The sequence below is a fragment of the Pelodiscus sinensis genome, chromosome Z (genome assembly GCF_052426305.1).
Source record: "Pelodiscus sinensis isolate ZL-2025 chromosome Z, ASM5242630v1, whole genome shotgun sequence".
Classification (NCBI taxonomy): domain Eukaryota; kingdom Metazoa; phylum Chordata; order Testudines; family Trionychidae; genus Pelodiscus; species Pelodiscus sinensis.
In genome coordinates, this window is record NC_143085.1 from 12,202,463 (window position 1) to 12,219,489 (window position 17,027).

Genomic DNA, 17,027 nt, shown 5'->3' on the forward strand with positions numbered 1-17,027 from the left:
TGTTTGGTTGTGCTAGGAAAGTGGGAAATGCTGGAATGGGAATGTGGAAAGGGAGGGGCAGAGAGGAGGGACACAATACTTTTGGGGGCAGCGAGAATGGGGGACACTATCCAATGACCACGGGGGGCAGGCACACCCGCAGCAGAGTGCCCCTCAGCTGTCAGGGCTCCACTAGAGCAGAAGTGGTCCTCCTACCCCTAACAGTGCCAGAGGGGAGGATCCCTCCATACTTACCACCCACCGGCCTCGTTCCCTTGGACCAACTACAACTTGGAGGGATGGATCACTGGAGGCCTCACCCCCCAACCAACTGCCCTGAGTTCTGCACCTCTTCCCCCTCCCATCCCCCTGCCCTGAGTTCTGCACCTCTTCCCCCTCCCATCCCCCTGCCCTGAGTTCTGCACCTCTTCCCCCTCCCATCCCCCTGCCCTGAGTTCTGCACCCCTTCCCTCTCCCATCCCCCTGCCCTGAGTTCTGCACCTCTTCTCCCTCCCATCCCCCTGCCCTGAGTTCTGCAGCCCTTCCCTCTCCCATCTCCCTGCCCTGAGTTCTGCACCCCTTCCCTCTCCCATCCCCCTGCCCTGAGTTCTGCACCCCTTCCCTCTCCCATCCCCCTGCCCTGAGTTCTGCACCTCTTCCTCCTCCCATCCCCCTGCCCTGAGTTCTGCACCCCTTCCCTCTCCCATCCCCCTGCCCTGAGTTCTGCACCTCTTCTCCCTCCCATCCCCCTGCTCTGAGTTCTGCACCCCTTCCCTCTCCCATCCCCCTGCCATGAGTTCTGCACCCCTTCCCTCTCCCATCCCCCTGCCCTGAGTTCTGCACCTCTTCTCCCTCCCATCCCCCTGCCCTGAGTTCTGCACCCCTTCCCTCTCCCATCCCCCTGCCATGAGTTCTACACCTCTTCCTCCTCCCTGAACTCTCACTCCCTGCCCTGAGCCCCCTCTCCCACCCACACACGTTGAACCCTGTGCCCAGGGGCTCCCACTCCCTGCTCTCCCTCCATCACCCTCCACCTGGAGGGTTTAGCACCAGGCCTCCACTGCCCCATCAAGAGAATGGGTCCCAGGCAACATTTACATCCAATGATAAGGCAGAGCTCAGTGTCAGCGCTGTCCCTGAGAGGGAGTCAGTGCTGTGCTTCCTTCATTCTGAGCCTGTGCCAAAAGAGCAAGGATTTTAAAATGAGCACTAGACCATGCCTAAGTAAGCTTATGCCTGATTGTGCCGCTCTGCTGGCCAGTTCTTGTTGCTTCCTGAGGCTATGTCTAGACTGCAAGCCTCTTTCGAAAGAGGCTCTTTCGAAAGATACTTTCGAAAGAGCCTCTTTCGAAAGAGCGCGTCTAGACTGCACGCGGAACTTTCGAAAAAGCAAGCCACTTTTTCCATTGAAAGCACCCAGTGAGTCTGGATGCTCTCTTTCTAAAAAGCCTGTTTGCTTTCAAGAACTCCTTCTTTCAAAAGAGCACTTTCGAAAGAAGGCGTTCTTCCTCGTGGAATTAGGTTTACCACCGTCGAAAGAAAAGCTGCATTCTTTCAATTTAATTTCGAAAGAACGCAGCTGCAGTCTAGACGCAGGTGACGTTTTTTCGAAAAAAGGCTACTTTTTTCGAAAAAATCCCTGAGTCTGGACACAGCCTGACTGTCCAACCCTGTCTGTACTCCAGGGCTACATTTTAGAAGGTGGTTCAGTTTTGTCTCTGCTCTTATAACATGTTGCTCCTTCCCCTTCCTATTCCCCATTCTCTTGGGGGCTGTAATAGAGGGGTTTGCTGGAGTACTGTTGCACACTATCTTACACATTCTTTCTTCCAGCATGGGAGCGCTGATCAGATGTTGAAGAAATGTTGTATGACTGTGTGTTTTGGGAGACATGGCAGGTTGTAAGGAAGTGCACTCTTTGCTTTAATCCTTCTGGTTCAGAGTGTCTTCTGGAAGCAGATCGGCTTTCTGGGAACAAGCCACTGATGTTAGACTTAAGTTCATGAAAGAAAGGATTGGCTGTGAATCATCTGTGACTATCTCTGTCCCAGGATTGGTGTCTATAGCATTAAATAAACAAGTTACCCTAAGAATGTGTATCTGGACCCTCTTTGTCTCAGATTTCTGATCCAATGGGAAGCTGTCCAGCAGGGCCCTAGTCCTTGACTGTTGCTTCTGCTCAGCAAGAGGGGAGTGAACTTGTTTCCCTGATGACCTTACCTGATCCTACATGTGACTGGCTTTCCACTATCCAGTGTCCAGTAGAGTTTTCATTATTGCTCGTTCTGTGAGCAGCCCCTTATGAAGTGGCTGCTTCTTCCCCCTTGTGTTTCTGTCATGCAAAGGGATTGTCTTTGGAGCCCTTTTCAGGGGGCTGCTTGCATTCCCTGCCCTCCTCCTAGTGCACTGGGCATGCAGGGCTGGAGGCTGACATTAAAGTCAACAGGGCTTTTCACTGACTTTTGGAGTAGCAGAATCATGCTTCTCTCATTCCTGCTTCCATGTTTGCTTCATGCCTCCTTGCCAGATGGTATCCCCAGCTCTTCCAGGGTTAGTGGCTGGCCGTACTGGTGCTGATTTCTCAGGCAGTATCTTGCTGCCAGCAAAAGGCAACTACTCTGCAGTTGGGAAGTTTTATTTTTGGATCATTGTATTTTCTGACATGGAAAGCAAGCTCCCTTGGGCCATGGCTGGCTGTATTAGTTTTGACCCAGCATTTACTGGGTCCTTAGTCTCTATGAATATGGGATCCAGGGAGTCTCATTTCCTGGCATCTTAGCCAAGAAATGTCCCTTCTTGCTGTTGTCTAGAGCTGGGCTCCTTGGCAAGTGTGCTTTGGAGTTCGCCTTTCTTTTCTCTTTGTGATTCTCCTCCTGCCCCTTCTTGTCTAACTAGAGCTCCCTAATTTTTCAATGGGAGAATGGGTCCCAGGTGACATTTACATCCAGTTATAATGCACCACTATCTTTTCCTATGCCCATAGGGCATGCTGACCAAGCTGGCAACAGAAGGCAGCACCAGGCACCTCCTGGGAGTCCTGTTTCACACAGAAGCTGTTATTGGCCAGGCTCCCCCTAGTTGCCCATCACACCAGCCCTAGGCCATGAACACGGCTCCCCTGGATCCACTGCCCAGTAGCTCTGTCCATGAAGAGACAGGTTAATTCCTACTTTGGTTTCGGAGGGCTCAAGGCGAGGCTTGACCAGCTGCATCTCTCCCTAGCAGCCTTCTGCATACATTAGGGCTGCATGGAGATGACACGCTGTCTAATTCAAGCAGAGCAGCGGACTCCACAGGTCTGAGCCTCTCGCAGGACTGTGCAGCTGTGCGAATGCGGGAGGGCCAGCTTCTGCTCCTGGCCTGTCCATGCTTGGGACTGCTGGCTGCCATCCCTCCCCACTGCTTTGGGCTGCTAGCTGCTGCTCCCTCCTCATGCTTGGGGCTGCTGGTTGCCACTGCCAGTTCTCCCACATGTGGAGCTGCCGGCAGCTGGAGCTGGCAGCCTCAAGTGTGGGAGGTCTGCCTCTGTTTCCGGCCCCCCATGCAAGAGACTGGCTCCCGCCCTCCACAGGGCTACTGCTGAGTACCGATTAACTGGTACCCAGTAAGCGTCACCTGGTAAGGATGAGGCTTGCTGGTTAAGTTATCCATTCACTTCCCTAGTCCTCTGTACAGCACCCTGGCTAAACCACCAGCTAATCCCTGGCAGACAACATTGGCTAATTGCTGAAGGTTTGGAGAAGCCACTAGAGATTGTGTGTTGAAGAGGAGAAGGATGGATGGTGTCTGGAGTGCAGGCTTGAATTCATGCCTGAGCGAGTGTGCCTATGTTGGTCCAGCAAGGACCAACCCTCATCCCCAGCCTGTTCTCCTCATGCAATGTGCCAACCTCTGGTGTGGGTCCTCACTCTCAGGACTGAAACACGCATAACTTAACACACACACACAACCCCTCCCAGGCCAGGCCCAAGAGCTTGGGTGGGAGAAATAGCAGAGGTGCCATCTCTCCCAACAGCTGCCTGCTCACTGCCCTGTGGGAGGGATGCACAATGTGCCAGTGCTGCCAGCAGGCTTGTGTTGATGGAGGAAGGTGGGGTTGGGAGCAGTAAAGAAGGCTTGGGTCCACCAGGCAGCTCTGGAGTAAGCACAACCTGCCACACCATGGCCCCAGCTCACTGCTAGCAGGCATGCAAGATGCCCAAGATTTGTCTAACATGAATGTAGCATTGCCTCCCCCTGGTGGCTATGTTGCAGAGCTGCAGGATGCTGCAAAGCTGTGTCAGCATGCACAGGAGCCTACAGAGCTAGCTAGTAAGGGTCACTCAAAGGCTCACTGTTGCCTGTAGAGATTCCACATTTACCTACTAGTTGCAACATACAAATCTCTAAGCCCTCCTGCTTCAATGTGCAGGCACTTCTTAGCTCCTGTAATCAGATACAGATCTGAAACATAAGCCCACATATCACAGGCCAGGTATGAGGCCTGAATCCTAGACAGCAATGGTCAAATCTTTGCTAATATAAAGCAGAGTTAAGCTGTGAGCAAAAGGCAGGCCCTGCTCACAGAAGCTGGCAAGAACAAGGCTGATATTACAGAAACACTCAGACCTATGAGATACTAGGCACAGGCCATCAGTACTTTCCAGAGGGGTTGTAACAGAACACCTCATTAGGAAACATCTTGGTACCAACACATCCCCCTCCACCCCCCCATACACACACACGACCCAGGTGCAGGAGGGGGTTTAAAATGACAGTATGATGGATAGTAATTGAATATCCCCTTGTGTGAGGTAAGGGATGGTAACTAGCTAACAGAGGGTGGCAAACTGATACGGGAGTGATGTGTAACTTGTTTGTACCTGTGTATAAAAGTGAACCCCAAAGGGTGATCTTTGTCTAGCTGAGGGAGCAATGCTGGATACATAGGATTAACTAGCAAATCCATTGTCACGGGTACATATCTGTAGAGGTTCAATGGTGAGTTTGTTTTCTGACAATTATTATACCACACTTGGCAATAAACCTGGCTGGGTGTTTTTGATCCTTATTTGATTTGTGGTCTCTCGGGGCTCTCTCGGAGACTGTTGTGTTGACTAACTGTGCTTGGTTAAAATGGTAGACAGGAGAGCACACGCATGCATGCAGCTGAAAGTTTATCATCACTGATGGAGCAGAAGACCTGTCAAGAATCCATTGGGAACCCCTGACTGCCTACAGTGCCAGCTGACAAGGAGCACCCAGGGGCAAGAATACAGAGGTAACCTGGGGCAAGCAGGTACATTCTAGTTCACCAAAGATGTCATGTGATATCTCACATAAAAGCTAGGGAATTACAGTATCATTGTGGAAGGTATGCTGGTGTGCGAGTGATCTATTTAAACTGAAAATTATGGTCATAAAGTCTGTTTCAGCACAGGTTTTCAACTACCGTATAAGAACATATGAACAACCAGACTGGGTCAGACCAAAGGTGCCTCTAGCTCAATATCTTGTCTTCCTACAGTGGCCAACACCAGGTACTTTAGAGGAAATGAAGAGAACAGGCAATCAAGTGATCCATCCCCAGCAGACATGTAGCGCTTGCTTATTATAGAAAGCGGGGGCGGATATAGGGCAGGGCGAACAGGGAATTATGCTGCCCGGGGCCCTGCAAAACGGTCATCTGCCCCGATAGAAACATCTATTATCTTTGGATAGTTAAGATTGTAACTTCTGTGTGTTTACCTACTTTAACCTAGTAAAAAACTCTCTCATTTCTTTTTCCCAGTTAATACATCTTCAGAGAGTTTACTATAGGATTAACAAGCAGCACTGTCTTTGTCTTTGGTATGAGAGCTAAGGTATGAATGACCTGAAGTAAGTGACTGATTCTTTAGAACTGGGAACAACCTGAATAATTATGAGATTCCTGATCTATCTACCATCTATCAAAAAGTTAAGCGTATCAAGGAAGCTAGATAGACCCTAGAGCTTCGTCTTCACTATCTCATTAGCATATTTTCTATGGTTTCTTTTTGCGTAAGGGTTTTTTTCACAAAAAGAAGTAGTGTGGACTTTTTTTGTGTGCAAAACCCCTGTTTGCACAAGATCCTTATGTCTCTCCAGGACAGGCATAAGGATCTTGCACAAAATAGGTTTTTTGCACAAGCACCGCCCTCGCCCCCGGTCCACACTGCTTCTTTTTGCGCAAAAATCCCTTGCACAAAAAGAAATGGCAGAAAATATGCTAATGAGATTACAACTTATGCTAATGAGTCCCTCATTAGTATATTTTCTGCCGGAAGAACTCGCAGTGAAGATGTAGCCTAAGATACCATCACTGATACCATCTTTAGGCTGCTATAGTGCCTGAGGAGTGAATACTTGATAACTGGTTGGTGAAATCCACATACAGAATTCACAACCAATTTGCTGTTCATGCCTTGGTTCCTAACAGTCTGCCCTGAGGTTAGTACTCATGCTCTTGAGTCACTCCAGGCAGTTTGACAGTATCTTATCCTGAAGAGGTCCTGGAACACATCATTAACGAAGAGCCCAAAGGATGCCGGAGTATCAATAAGATAAAATGGCATCACTACGTTATTTAAGTGATTGTAATGGATCTGGAACGTAGTCTTCCATTTATGCCAGGCCCAGATGTGCATTAAGTTACAGCCCCCCTCCTTCCAGGTCCATTTTCGGAGAGGTGGTCTAGCAGTTCAGGGATCACAGGTAAGGGGTGCATAAGCAGGGTGGCCAGCTCAGAAATTAGCTTCAACTCTAATGGGCCTGTGCCTGAGACTGCAAATCTATGGGGAAGTTGTACTCCCAATGTGGGGCTATCTTCTTTTCTCAAAAGTATCCCCAGAGTCTTGTTATTGATAGGTAGGTTGAAGTTCACTCCTGAGCATGGCTCCATCTGTCTCACCATCAGAGCCCTGAATTCCCTTCAGGTCAACATTAACTCATGCTGGCAGGGTCTACCTAGGTCCAAAGACACACTGCCAGCTGTAGGAAGACAGACTTGCTGGCAAAATCTAGAGAGGAAGCCGACTTTTTTTTAGCTTCCCACTAGAAGATTGGGGATTGTAGAGAACCTACAACGAGACACCAAGTATCAGTGGGAAAGCCAGGTAACTGATTGCACTGACCCACAGTGTTGCTTGGTGTCCTTGAATGGTGACTTCTAAGGATGCAGTCTCTTCTGCAATTGGACCTGGGGGCAGATTGTCATCTTTATGAAGTCCAGGGTAGATTTCAGCTAGAATCATAGAACCATAGAGCTGGAAAAGACCTCAGAAGGTCATCAAGTCCAGCCCCCTGCTCTAGGCAGGACCAATCCCAACTAAATCAACCCAGCCAGGGCTTTGTCAAACCGAGACTTAAACACCTCTAGGGATGGAGACTCCACTACTTCCCTAGGTAACCCATCCCAGTGCTTCACCACCCTCCTAGGGAAATAGTTTTTCCTAATATCCAACCTGGACCTCTCCCACCGCAACTTGAGACCATTGGTCCTTGTTCTGTCATCTGTCACTACGGAGAACAGCCTCTCTCCATCCTCTCTGGAACCTCCCTTCAGGAGTTCTGTGAGGATTTGCAGGGCTTGAGTGTGCTGGTATCTAAAGTTAGCAGCAGCACCAGAATCAATCAGGGCCAATGGAGATGGACAACCTGCTCCTGTAGTCCCAGTGTCTGTTTGGTTGTGGTGGACCTGATGCTTCCATTTCTTTGCTGGGGACATTTCCACAGAGGGAGTTGAGCAGGTAGCCCATGCAAACTTTCATAGCTGCCAAAGGTCAGAGCTAGAGTCAGAAAACCAAGGATCAGAGTTGAGATCAGTTGTGCAAGAGATAGCCGACAGGCAGTTCTGTAGCTACAGCTAGTGGAGGAGTTTATTTTTTTGCACGGACACTTCCTGGAGCCCCTATTGCATTTATTTAGGGAACTTGGACTAATAAAGAAAGGGCCATGAGAGAAGCTGTCAGTTTGGCCGTCGGCAATGGTACTTTGTGATATGGATGTCCATGGGGTCTATGTGCTAAGTCACTGACTGATCATGGCTACTGGATAACATGCAGGCACTGACCATCTGGCACTCTGCACATTGGGATTATAGTCCCTACAGAACCTCACGCCTTGGCATTCTTCACCTAGTAAGTCAATGGACAGCGAGTTTCCTCATCCAAGAGGGCTGTTAGCCAGGCCTGGCTGAAATCACTGGGGAGAATGTTGGGTGAGAAAAGCTTCTTTAGACAGGAAGATAAAAGCTGGAAGTTATACCAGGCTCTAGAACACACTTTATTATGATGTATATATAACCGTTTGTCACGATGTTCTGACTCAGTTCTAGCCAATTCCTGGCCACTGGCCTACATGGATCATGGTGGTGAACCCTGGGTTCTTCCAACGGACACTGCTCTATTTCCTAAGTGTTTTATTTATTATGGACTATATTACAGTCTTTGCTTTAAGGCAGAAGCACTAGTGCCCAGAGGAATTTACTCTGGAGAACATATGCCTGAATAGCCAGTCCTGGGGCAGGCATAACGCTACATGGTTTGGACAGAAAACAGGGGATGCTTATCCTTGTTTCATGTCACAAAGGAATCAGACATAAGAGGCATCTTGCCTATACTTCCAGTGTATGGTATTGGACAAGTTCAGCCTCACTCAGGCATACAGCAGACTGGAAGGGCAGGGCTCCTGCCAGAGGATAAAAATAAATTTCTTTCAGCTGCCTCATTCACTCAACTTCCAGTCCATCCTGTACACTGAACAGGCGGGGATTTTGCAGGAACAATATATGTGATCATGTTAAACAATCACAGTGCTCACATCAGAGGGTGAAATTAAGGCTGCCTAGACATTTCCTGCCTCTTTAGCATTTCATTGTGCAGCCTTAGTGTGCTTATAACAATTTTTACACAGAATTAGCAGTGGATTAATTATTGATGGAAACATTATCTGGATTTATTACCTTATAATACTGTTGCTCACATCACGTACTGACAATCTCATTTCCTTACTCCTGCTTGATGTTCCTCTGCTTAACATGCGAGGGTCACAATAGGCTTCCGATCCCCTACATTGCAGTCAGAGCACGTTTAGTGTTTTCACTGAACATTTCTCTCTGCTTTTCAGGAGACAGATCACACTAACAGGATGAAAAGCTATGTTCCCAATTCTTAGGTCTTTGCATTTGGCTACATTAAACCATGTTTAAACCCTGGATTACTAAGTGAATAGCACCATCTAGATCTGTGGTGTCCAACTTGCTGTGCTAGCCACTAGCCATATGTGGTTACTTAGCAGGTTGAGTGTGGCTAGTTTGCTATAGCAGTAGCCACTGCAGACTTGTTCCCTCTAAGCCAGTATTTCTCAACCATTTTTTTTATAAAGTACCCCCTTTTTAAAAAATATCATAGTACCCCTAGTACCTACAGTTTTTGGACAATTTTTTTCTAACATTATAAAACATTTCTTTACACAACTTAATCGCAGCCAGGTGGGCAATGAAATTTGAGTGTAAAAAGTACAAAAGTAACAAAGCGCTGTAAAACTTACAACAAAAATTCAGTCCTCCAAATTCTAGTTATGTTGATGTATGCCCCAGACTTCTCTCAAGTACCCCTAAGTACTCCTACCATGGGCTGAGAAACACTGCTCTAAGCTGCCCTGAGACTGACTGTGTGGGGCTAATTAATCACCTGTGAATCTGTGCTGCCACACAGCTTAGAGGGAACACTGCTAGAGGGCCAAATGAATATGAATAGTAAATGTACTCCAAAAAATTAATTGGGGAGAGGGATACATAATATATGCCCTAATCTGGGTGAAATTCAGCTAGTACTTTCACCTGGAATGTGTTTCAAAAGGTCACAGTTGGGACACTTTGGAAAATATTATTTTACAAGAAAACTTTTGTATACCACCTGCTGATAGACTGTGAACCCCCAGGGTTCCAAATCATGAATTACAAGTCAGGCCCTTCAAAATCCTGCAATTTGTAAAGCAAGATCAGGTCTGTCCATTCACCTTTGGGAGCTTTTAAAAGCCAAGTTTCCGCTTTTCTCCACACATAGCATAGCTAGACACTGGCTCTTGTTTTAAAGACCAGTGAAGACTGTCCCACATTCATTGGATTCCTGGAGCTGGTACATCAGGGATTTATCACAGATCATGAGATGCATTCTAACACCCCGAGACATAAGCTTTCATGCTAGTCTCCCACCAATAAAAGTTGGTCCAAAGAAAGTGTTATCGCCTCCATCTTGTCTCTAACATCCTGGGACCCACACTGCCACAACACTGAGACATCCTGAGCCAGCCACATTAGACAGCACTGTGGGTGAGCCCTTGACAATGGGAAACCATGTAGTAGAGACTTAAATAGGCCTCATCTTCAGGGTGAAAACTACTATGGGTGTGGGGGGGAGGGGAAGATGCACCTAGCTTGAAGACTTGTGAACTGTGGGGGAAGGCGTAAGAGATGAGTTAATGGCAGAAACCGTGAGAGGGAATGATTGAAAGTGGTATTCCTGGACATTGCAGCAGGACTATCTGAATATCTTTCAGGGAGAGGGCTACCCAAAGCCTGCAGCAGGATAATCAAGTGCCAGACCTGCTTTCACCCTTCCCTTAGGCATTGTCAAAGGCAGCTGGGCAAACATCTGATCTTTTAGTGAAATAAAGCTGCTTAAAGCTTCCCTTGCGTGAAAGGGAAGAGCCTAAAGAGCTAGGAAACTGTTTCCACATTAATTTGTTTTATACCCTGCCTGGCAGCTTGTCAACTAGCCAGTGCATGCTGGAGGCCTGCAGGTATTTTCCTGTGCATGTTCCAAACAGATGCACCTTAGAATTCTCTGGCCTGCAGCAGGGAAGATCAGACATCCTATCTGCAGTTGCGGGATCATGTATGCCTCAGGAACAGGTGCAAGCAGTGGCAATGGGCCTCATAACTACCCATTTTGAAGGGGGTCGGCTGATTGTTTGTGCTACACCAGTTCAAGAAGATGCAGAACAGCAGCTTGAATGCTTAGTGCCTTCCTGCTACACACCTTTCAGCTGTACAGGACTCTAGTCCCCCAGAAAGGAATACAGCCTACATCTTATCCCCTGTCCTCTGAGCTACTCCCTTTTTGGCACATGAAGGCAGAAGGGGATCACAAGTAAGGTTTGGAGTGGATTGCTAAGAGGTATGTAACAATGCTCACTCATCAAATGTGACTGCTAGTCCCAGCTAGGACTGCTCTAAGCCTGCCCTGAACAAACTGAGGAGCTACCCCTTCTCCCCTATGGCTCAGACTCACCAGCACAACAAACAATGACACTGAGTCAGGAACACTGGTAGATTTAACACTCTTTCCCCCCCAAACCCACTGTATCACCGCAATCAGCTACAAATCCAAAAAAAAAAAAAAAATTGAGCAGTGCAGACAGCTGCTCCTGGACCATGCCCAAAAACCACAATCCTGTGGTAACAGCCCATTCTCCTCCTCTCTTTGAACCACTCCCCTCCACCAATTTAATCTTTCCAGGAAAAGGTGCTTCTCCCTGTGATGCAGACAGTGCCCCACTCTTCCTCATTAGGTTGCAGGCCAAGGGAAGTATCACAGATTGATGTACAAACTACACAGCCAAAGGCCAGGGGAGTAAGGCCATTTGTTTTGGCTCCCACTGCACAGACTGTTCACAGCTTCCAGTAGGTTAAGCAGCAGCTTAGAGAGGCATCACTCCCCTGGCATTCTCTGCTATTGTTGCTCACCTAACTTTGCCCCTACATACACATTCCATCAGCTAGGCAGGCCCCTGGGCTCCAGTGACCAGCACAAAGTGCAAGGTCCGCAGGTCGTGCCTGGTGTAGGCATGGGGGTATTTTTGCAGGTATCATGTCCTGGAGTTCAGCTTCCTGAAAGAGCTAGGACTGCTCTGTCACTGCTCCACCTCAGAATAGCTGGAGGGAGCCTTGGCCCAGACTGAGCGAAATCCAGCTCAAGCTCTTCAAGTCTGTGTATCAGACAATTTACCGGCCCTGTCATGCCCCTCACAGTGCAACTCCAACACTTAATCCCCAGCCCAGGAGAAAGGGGTGGTGAAGTAACTGGCCTTAGAACCATTGTTGCCTCAACTTCCTTCTGGTGTCACCTTGGACAGATCTCGTAGTTGTTCTGTGCCTCCATTTCCCTAGCTACACCCGGGACATGCCCCATACCAAGGCCCAACACTGAAGACACTGAACTCCCAGCTCTCACCCTCCTCACCACACTGCAGGGAGCAGGGGTGCCAAGGGTTTTCCATCTACAACTGCTTTCTGATGACAACCTTTGATCCCTGGCCCTTGCCATTCGTTCTCCCAGCCACCAGGAGTGTGACCCTGCCAGCACCAGGAAGCTGGAGGCCTACGCTAGTGGCTATGGTTTGCAATGATGTGATTGTGAGTCCTACTGCTCACCCCCAAAGCCTGCCTTTATCCAGGGGCCATTCTGCAGGCAGATTAAATTCCCAAGAGTAATGATATCCTAGGACAACCAGAAGAAAAGGCTGGTGCTGAACAAACACCACAGCAGGGGCAGTGACATGGGCATGCAGGCAGAGGTGTTTACTGGAGGTTTACTGGTGTGGGTCAGACAGGAATGCACAAGACAATGTCTTTGTCAAGGGAAAAAGCCTCTGCATGGAGGACGGAGGTTGGTGGAAAAGATTAACTGAGAAAACAGCAGCAGTTCCATTAAGAGCCACCAGGTCTGCTGATCTGGAACATGTGCTGCAGCCTCACAGAAGTTCTATATCCCCCCCATTGGCAGGGCAGTTTAGTGGCTTGGATAGCAGAAGAGGCTGCCGGTGATCGCTCTTCTCTTGAACTCTTTCCAGAGGAGGTTCCGTTCCTGCTTGGCTCTCTTCATGAAACCCCTGTTTTCTTGGACCCTTCTGGCCAGGTAGGGCAGCACCTCATTCACAGGGCCGTAGGGAACATACTTGCAGACAGGATAACCTGCTTGCCCTGGAGAAAGAAAGCAAGGTAACTTATAGGATACCCTGGGCAAATCACCACCACTGCTCTGACTCCTGAGGTACAGCAGTTTACACCAACTCAGGATTTGGCTGCCCAGAGTCAGACTTTGGAATTGCATCTAGTGCAGCTTGTTCTCCTCTGAGACCTCTGGAAAGTTAATGGCTGCAGAAAGCAGTCTCGTTTTCACGTCCCTTGCCTCAAGGCAGTGCTTCCCCAGCCCAATGGGAAAAAGCCACCTATGTAATCAGCTAACAATCTCTTTTCAATCCTTTCACACCCCACCACGTTCACTAAGCTGACTGCGGCCTCTTTTGTGCTCCGATCAGGGATGTGCAAAGACCACCTCAGGTGGAGCAATGGAGAGCAAGACAGGCCCAAGCTGCTGCTGGGAAAGGGGACAATTTTGGAAGTGCTCTGGAGGTGCCAATAAAGGGATCTGAAGGAAGATGAAGTCATGGCGAATGGGTCTGAATCATGCAGCAGTAGTTCCGAGGGGCAAATAAGAGTTTGATGCAAAGTGTGTGGTGGAGAGAACTGGGAGTCCCTCTGAGCATGAGGAAGCTGGAGAGAAGCGGCTCATGTCACAGGAAGCAGCAGTGGGAGACCCCAGAAGCAAGTGCATCAGAGCTCCTGCAATCCAGCCTGCACAGCTACAGGTAATGCCAGACTGCATCAGAGCTTTGGGCCAGTACCCCGCTTCAGACAAGGTGCATGACCCCTCACAATGGGGTGATGGGATAGTCACCTGCCCCCAGGGGAGTCCTTCAGTAGTTGGTAGGCTCCAGCCCAGAAGCAGGATTGAAGTCTTTTTTTGGGAAGTTTTTAAACTGAACTTAACTCCTCTGGCTATATGTTACCCATAGAAGTGTCCATTCCTCTTTGCATGTGGCTAAGTTCTTTGCCTTCATGTTACACTGTAGCAATGAGTTCCAGTCTCCTTGCACCAGGACTGCGCAAAATATGGCCTGGAGGCTGGATCTGGCCTGCCAAGCCACTAGATCCAGCCTGCGGATGCAGTGGGTGACATCTGGCAGGCTGCCTGCATGTCCTGCACCCTTCCCACACCACTCAGAAAAGTGGCTGCCACAGCCGTGTCTCTCTCAGTTGTGAGTCCGAGGAGGAGGGAGTGGTGCTCCACGGGCTGCTCCCACCCCCAGCACAATCCCATTGGCCAATTTCTGGGCAATGGGAGCCACCTGTTTGAAGAATGTGCAGCATGTGAAGTACCCTTCAATACCACATTTTACCCCATGACTTCATCTGTAGCAGTCACACAAGGGGGAGCTTGTCCAGAGGCTTTTTAAAAAAAAAAAAAAGAAAAGAAGGCTCTATTCTCACCATGACCGCCGATAGCACAGTGAACCCTGTCCAATGGGACACACCAGGCACTTACCGAGAGGGAAGGTAATCTGGTCGCACATGCCCAGCAACTGCCCGAAGTACACCTTGTTCTCAGAGGGATGAATGCCCAGCTCTGCCATTCTGTAAAGGAATCAACCACCGAGTCACACCAGGAGATGCCCAGCAGGAAACATTACACTAGACGGACTGTCATGAACTGGAGGGTCACCAAAGCAGCATCTGGCCAAGGAATTCTGTTCCTTTTCCAAAAGTTTATTGCCTATAGGCCTGGACTAATGACTTTCCACAGGGCACAGCAGTAGCAGATTGCAAGAGAAGCATGGCAGAGCTTGTTTAACTCGTGCCTATTATCTCAGAGTGCTTGGCACAGCTCTTTCCTGGCACCATTGCATGCCATCACTCGTGGATCCACCCAGCACACAGTGCTCCGTGAACAGCCTACAGCCCAGCACATCTTCATACATGTTCACAGTACTGAGCGGCTCTGCCACAGCTGCTGGCCTTTCTACCCACACTGGACATGGAACGCAAGATTCTGACATTCAGTGGTGGGCTGAGCTAGCGCATTTACACCCACAAGCCAGAAAGGTCACTTTGAAGCAAGCAACAAAATCCCTTTCCCATAAGCTGTTTCCGCCAAGTGTCTGATCTCCTACTGGCTGGGAACCTGAGGGATCCAACTCAATTGTGCTTCTGGGGCTACTCTCTGAACTGCACAGAAAGGTGTCATTTATTCAGCTCCATGCAATGCACAGGTGCTCTTCCTCCTAGCCCCTTTCCACAGCCTTGGCCAGTGACTGCTACTAGTGCAGCCAGATGCTGTGCAAGCACCCCACACAGCTCTGCTGCCAGAAGGTCTGCTGAGGGGGACAGGAGGAAAGGCGGCAACAGCCCCAGGACCTGGCAAACCCAGCTGCAACCGCTACCCTATAAATTACTGCTGGAGTGCTGTATGGCGTGCTCCAGAGCCCCTGGCAGCACATTCTGGACAGCGCTGAAGACTGGCTCCTATGCTCTTCCCCCTTCAGCCCTTAGGTCCAGACCCTTCTGGGAGTGCAGAGCCACCACCTTGCTCAGGGGCCCGGTGAGTGTCAGCTCCCCTGGCTGCTACCTCTCAATCCCATCTGGCAGCCGCACCTGCTATCCCCAGCCTAGGCTCCCACACAGCTGCTTTGCTGCAACCACGCCCTACCACTGCTATTTGAGGCTGTGCACCCAGAGCTCTTGCCCCGCTGCCACATCCATGAGCAGCTTTTCTACCTGCGAAGGGTGAACTTCACTGTGTCCTCGTTGTGCGATGCCACCATCACTTTGGCTTCCTGGCTATATCTGAGTTCCTCAAGGATGTAGTCCAGGCACCTGCAAGACAGATCACAGGTGGTCAGAGACATGTACAGCACGTCACCTCCTCATCCCACTCTTACAGCTCTGGCCCGCCTACCTGTGATACATCTCACTGGTCGCCTCATATGAAGGATTGATGGGATCCTCATAGCCCACCTGGGCTGCTCGAACCCGCTCTTGTTCCATGTACGCGCCTCGGACCAGCTTGGCCCCGAAGTGCCAGCCCTCCCGGCGAGAGAGCTCCACATCTATCGTCACATTGTCATACGCCTCCTGCAGCAGAGAGACGGAGCAGGGGCCATGTGTGGCCAAGAAGAGTCGCGTGCTCCACAGACATGTTGTCCAGTGGGAGAAGGGGTGCAATGCTCCACGCCTGCCCATGGGGTTCTTCTGACACGAACTGGATCCCTCACAAGCAGACCTCCCACAGCTGACATCTCCACCCCATTGCCTGCCACCACTGCTTGGAGGTCTGTTGTCACTGCTGCATCTAGGACCCTAAATCCCCAGCCTCCAGGTGGCACTGGGCAAAGACCCTCACCTTCAAGTAGCACTGGAAGGTGTTAAATATGACAGCCTTCTCCGTGTTGAACTTGCGCTGCATCTCCAGGGTGAGCCGGCTGATGGCTGGCTGGAAGTAGGTCTGCTCAGCGTCCACCATCAGCCTCACTTCTAGTTCCAGGGCTCTCTGGAAGAGGACAAACACGTCTTAGGCTAGGCCACATGCAGTGACCAAGTCCTGCCAGGTGGAAGCTAAATCTGTTGCTGTGTGGGGTCTGGCAGTTGGTAAGTCTACCTCACCTGCAGGCCAGCGATTACTGTGAGCACTTCCCGGAGCCCAGGGACCCTAGCAAAGTACTGAACAGGGAGAGGTCACAGAGCTGGACAAGCAATTCCATGGTTGCCCCAAAGACTTCTAGCACTGAGGCCATGCTGGAGCATGGGTGCGCAGGTCCTCCTGCCGCATCCTTTGGCCAGTGTCGACTCTGTCTCACCCTGGGTTGGAGAACAGGGAATGAGAACTTCCTCAGACCCTCATGACCATGCAGGCTGGGCTGCTCCCAACCTTGGCTAGGATGTCCATCCTTTGTAGCATCCGCTTCATCTGCAGGTCCTCCTCTTCAGTGAAGCGCGAGAGCAGAGGCTCCAGCTGGCCACTCTGAAAGGAGAAGCACCACAGACAATCTCAGAGCCATGCCCTATGGCTACAGCCTGTGCATCACAGGCCATAAGCCTCACCCAAGACAAATGCTAACCCAGAGAGCCCATGCAGCTCTCCACATGCTTCCCATTTTCACACAAGGGTGCAGGCACCTGAGATAGGCATCAAGTGCCAAAATGCCTG

At 49.9% G+C, this 17,027-nt stretch overlaps 1 protein-coding gene across 1 annotated transcript in view; it reads right to left on the reverse strand.

Annotated features, from left to right (window-relative positions):
* Positions 1 to 9,245: 9,245 nt before the first annotated feature.
* PRODH (proline dehydrogenase 1) overlaps positions 9,246 to 17,027 on the reverse strand; it is a 41,653-nt gene continuing 33,871 nt past the window's right edge. Inside the window, exons 9-14 of the mRNA XM_075898222.2 lie at positions 16,749 to 16,841; positions 16,224 to 16,370; positions 15,780 to 15,955; positions 15,599 to 15,697; positions 14,370 to 14,458; positions 9,246 to 12,964 (exon numbers count right to left, since the gene is read on the reverse strand). Coding sequence (XP_075754337.2) covers positions 12,774 to 12,964; positions 14,370 to 14,458; positions 15,599 to 15,697; positions 15,780 to 15,955; positions 16,224 to 16,370; positions 16,749 to 16,841 — 795 coding nt within the window. The 3' untranslated portion in view covers positions 9,246 to 12,773. The remainder of the gene's footprint in view (positions 12,965 to 14,369; positions 14,459 to 15,598; positions 15,698 to 15,779; positions 15,956 to 16,223; positions 16,371 to 16,748; positions 16,842 to 17,027) is intronic.